General features: G+C 37.7%; 1 protein-coding gene across 3 annotated transcripts in view; it reads left to right on the top strand.

Annotated features, from left to right (window-relative positions):
* Positions 1-2289: 2289 nt before the first annotated feature.
* LOC111089771 overlaps positions 2290-3381 on the top strand; it is a 3606-nt gene continuing 2514 nt past the window's right edge. For 2 of the 3 annotated variants that reach the window (XM_022402826.1, XM_022402824.1), the window contains exon 1: positions 2290-3360. In XM_022402826.1, coding sequence (XP_022258534.1) covers positions 3183-3360 — 178 coding nt within the window. In that variant the 5' untranslated portion in view covers positions 2290-3182. The remainder of the gene's footprint in view (positions 3361-3381) is intronic. The other variant, XM_022402825.1, reaches the window with a different exon arrangement.

Genomic DNA, 3381 nt, shown 5'->3' with positions numbered 1-3381 from the left:
AAGAATACCGCACATCTAGTAAACACTCGAACATTCACGAACCTTGGAGAATATCATGATCTGTTACTACCGTCACGTGACTTCCGCTGTCGTAACAATATTTTATTGATACATTTCAAATTCAAATTGTGTTCAAAGTATACAGAACTTATGGTGTATATGAATGCATGTGTAAAATAACTTAACTTATAGTAAAATAACTTATAATAAAACTATAAAAAACACATAACGTTCATTTTGAATATTTTGAACGAAGTGCATATAGGTACATGATAATAATGTGATTTTCAAAAGAAGAATTATAGAAAAAATAATGTAAGTTAGTTTTTTTATAATGGATCAAAAGATCGTAGTAAATAGCATGATTGGACTGTGAATTTAATTATTCATGGTTCGAGTCTCGTTGACACCAAAATATGCTCCGCACTTTGAAGTGTTGGTGAGCTTTTGGAGTAACTGTCATATCCCACTATTTGAATTATTCTATAATCTATAATCCGGAAGTTTCTATTCTATAATCCGGAAGTTACGTATTTACTTCCTTTAAAAAAATGTTTCAAGTAATTGAAGTTAAGTATTTCTTTTTAACTAAAAACGCCCCCTCCCCCAGTGGCACAGCGGGTTGTCTGCGGACTTACAACACTAGAATTGGGGTTTCGATACCCGTGGTGGGCAGAGCACAGATAGCCCATTGTGTAGCTTTGTGCTTAATCACAAACAAACAATAAAACCTCCTAGTGGCACAGCGGTATGTCTGCGAACTTACAATGATAGAAACCGGTTTTCGATACCCGTGGTGGGCAGAGCACAAATAGCCCATTGTCTAGCTTTGTGCTTAACTACAAACAAAGAGTAAAGCCTCCTAGTGGCACAGCGGTATGTCTGCGAACTTACAATGATAGAAACCGGGTTTCGACACCCGTGGTGGGCAGAGCACAAATAGCCCATTGTGTAGCTTTGTGCTTAACTACAAACAAACAGTAAAGCCTCCTAGTGGCACAGCGGTATGTCTGCGGACTTACAACGCTAGAATCCGGGTTTCGATACCCGTTATGGGCAGAGCACAGATAGCCCATTGTGTAGCTTTGTGCTTAATTACAAACAAAAACTAAAAACGTTGCATTTTTTTTTCTTTTTATGTATTTACATTACTTTACTTTGGTGTGAGCTTACACGAAATTTGTACAAACAAACCGATAATGAAGAAGATACGGAAAGTGGTAAAATGTATAAGATTCCAATATATTGCTGTGTGGTGAAGATGTGCTCGCTATGTAATCAATAATATAGTCTTTTAAAGCTGAAATGTTTCTTAATGCTTTTATAGGAACGTAACGGAAGCGTGTGTTTTATGCTGAATCTAGACATTTAAATCAATTTCCTACAAACGTCCGTGTGCGTGTGTCCGCTTTTAATTGGGGACCAGCTGGAACGATTGTCACCGAGCCTCGCATGTATCCTCAGGAGCCCCCCGTTGGGTTGACATAGGGGCCGGCGTTCGGAACTGACCACCTTATGTCATCCTTCACGTTCCCAATGTCGTCCTCGTGCGTTGAGCAGATACGTCAGCTAGTATGTAAAAGAAAGTTGTTCGCATGTCTCTCTGGTGTTTAGAAGCTGATGTGACAAACTGTCTGAAATCAATCCAGGTGGACCCCGAAAGCTCGAGCTTAAATGTATAAAGAATGGAATGGACTCTCTTGATCGGGACCTGGAAGGATCAGGTGCTAGGTTGACCTCTTCCTCCAATTCGGATTTGGCAGCCATGTCAATTTTACTGCCTTAATGCTATGAAAGAAAGCCCAACTGAGGGACAAGATCAGTAGTAAAATGCGTGAAGACGACACCAAACGAAAGTGACGTTTGATGTCGCGCGTAGCATGGGTATCTTTACATAGACGTATGCTTGAGTTGAATTTACAACACAACTTTACATTTTGAGTCCGATATTACCGGATACCTTTTCTAATATATATAAAACATTTTTTTCCGGGAAACTCAGTCAATGATAGTTGTATTTCAAATACCATAGTAAGCTGGTTTGTCATAATTTTCCACACGTAACGTCTTATGTGAAAACAGGTAAACACTATTAACCTTATTGTAATTAGGCCCATATATATGTATAGTCATGCGATAATTTCCAAACAGTCGCACATAGTTTCTGTACATATTAACTGGTTATCGTATCTTCTCAGAACTTCGTTCATGTTATTCTAAAGTTTGTTTAAGATATTAGGGTAAAGGAAAAAAATTGTTTTGATTTACTTCCTTTTGTTCCTTTCAGGCATCTTTAGATCTTATGTTGAGCCTATAATGGAGGAGTCACGTGACAAGTACACAGAGAACACGACCACAACTGGACAGCTCACCAACTTATCTCCTGACCATAAGGCTATCTTGGAGATGCATGCTAACAGCCAATCAAACGCTATAATTTATGTTGTCGTTGTACTTCTATTGTACGCCTTAGGACTAATAGTAGTGATGGTGAAATACATAAAAACAGAGCGATACGAATCCCGATTATCTCATCTCTACGAGGAGTTTGTACGAAAGGACAGGTTTGTCCGTCTCTCCAAACGCCAGCCTTCCATATCGGCGACAGCAAGAGCTCCTAACGCCGATGGCGTAGAGGACAGCGTAGTACCTAATTCCCCTTCAACTCGCTGTGCCCAACTAGACGCCACAAACCAAGCAGTTAGTAAGGTGTGATAGGGAAATGAAGTTAACTGATTTGGGACTTGTTCATGAAACGTTACCTATAAAGAGAATTGTAAAAAAGCTTGAAAATTATCAACTTTATAAATATGACAGTGCGGATTGGTTCCAAAAGCCTGAGAAGAGATATACTGTATGATCAGACTGTTTGATAAACATTACATTAGCTTACCAAGAACTGAAGATGCTGACACTTATTTGAAGTACTATGTAGAAAGTCTTATTATGAAGCTTTTATTCGAATTTTTGATTTTCTAAAAACAACAGATGGTACTTATTGACTGTTTTTAATCATTAACTATATTTTTCACTATGTTAAAAGTTTTATGATACTTTATCATATACTGACATCATTTATACCAAGTTCAATTTCAGCGACAAAGTGACGTCCATCAGATAAAAAAATATGACTTCCTGTTATAATTCCAAGATATAAACACAAACTTAGGAGACCGGAAATTATGTCAAGGATACCAAAGGTGTCTTTAATGAAAATAAATAGGACTTTTACGACTAAAGTAACAATAGTTTTTACTGCCTATATTCTAGGTAGTTGGACTAAAGTAACAATGGTTTTTGCTGCCTATATTCTAGGTAGTTGGACTAAAGTAACAATGGTTTTTGCTGCCTATATTCTAGGTAGTTGGCTAAAGTAAACAA

The sequence above is a fragment of the Limulus polyphemus genome, unplaced genomic scaffold (genome assembly GCF_000517525.1).
Source record: "Limulus polyphemus unplaced genomic scaffold, Limulus_polyphemus-2.1.2 Scaffold7310, whole genome shotgun sequence".
NCBI classification, from domain to species: domain Eukaryota; kingdom Metazoa; phylum Arthropoda; class Merostomata; order Xiphosura; family Limulidae; genus Limulus; species Limulus polyphemus.
Note: the sequence above shows the minus strand (reverse complement) of the source record. Positions and strands in the feature narration are given on the sequence as shown.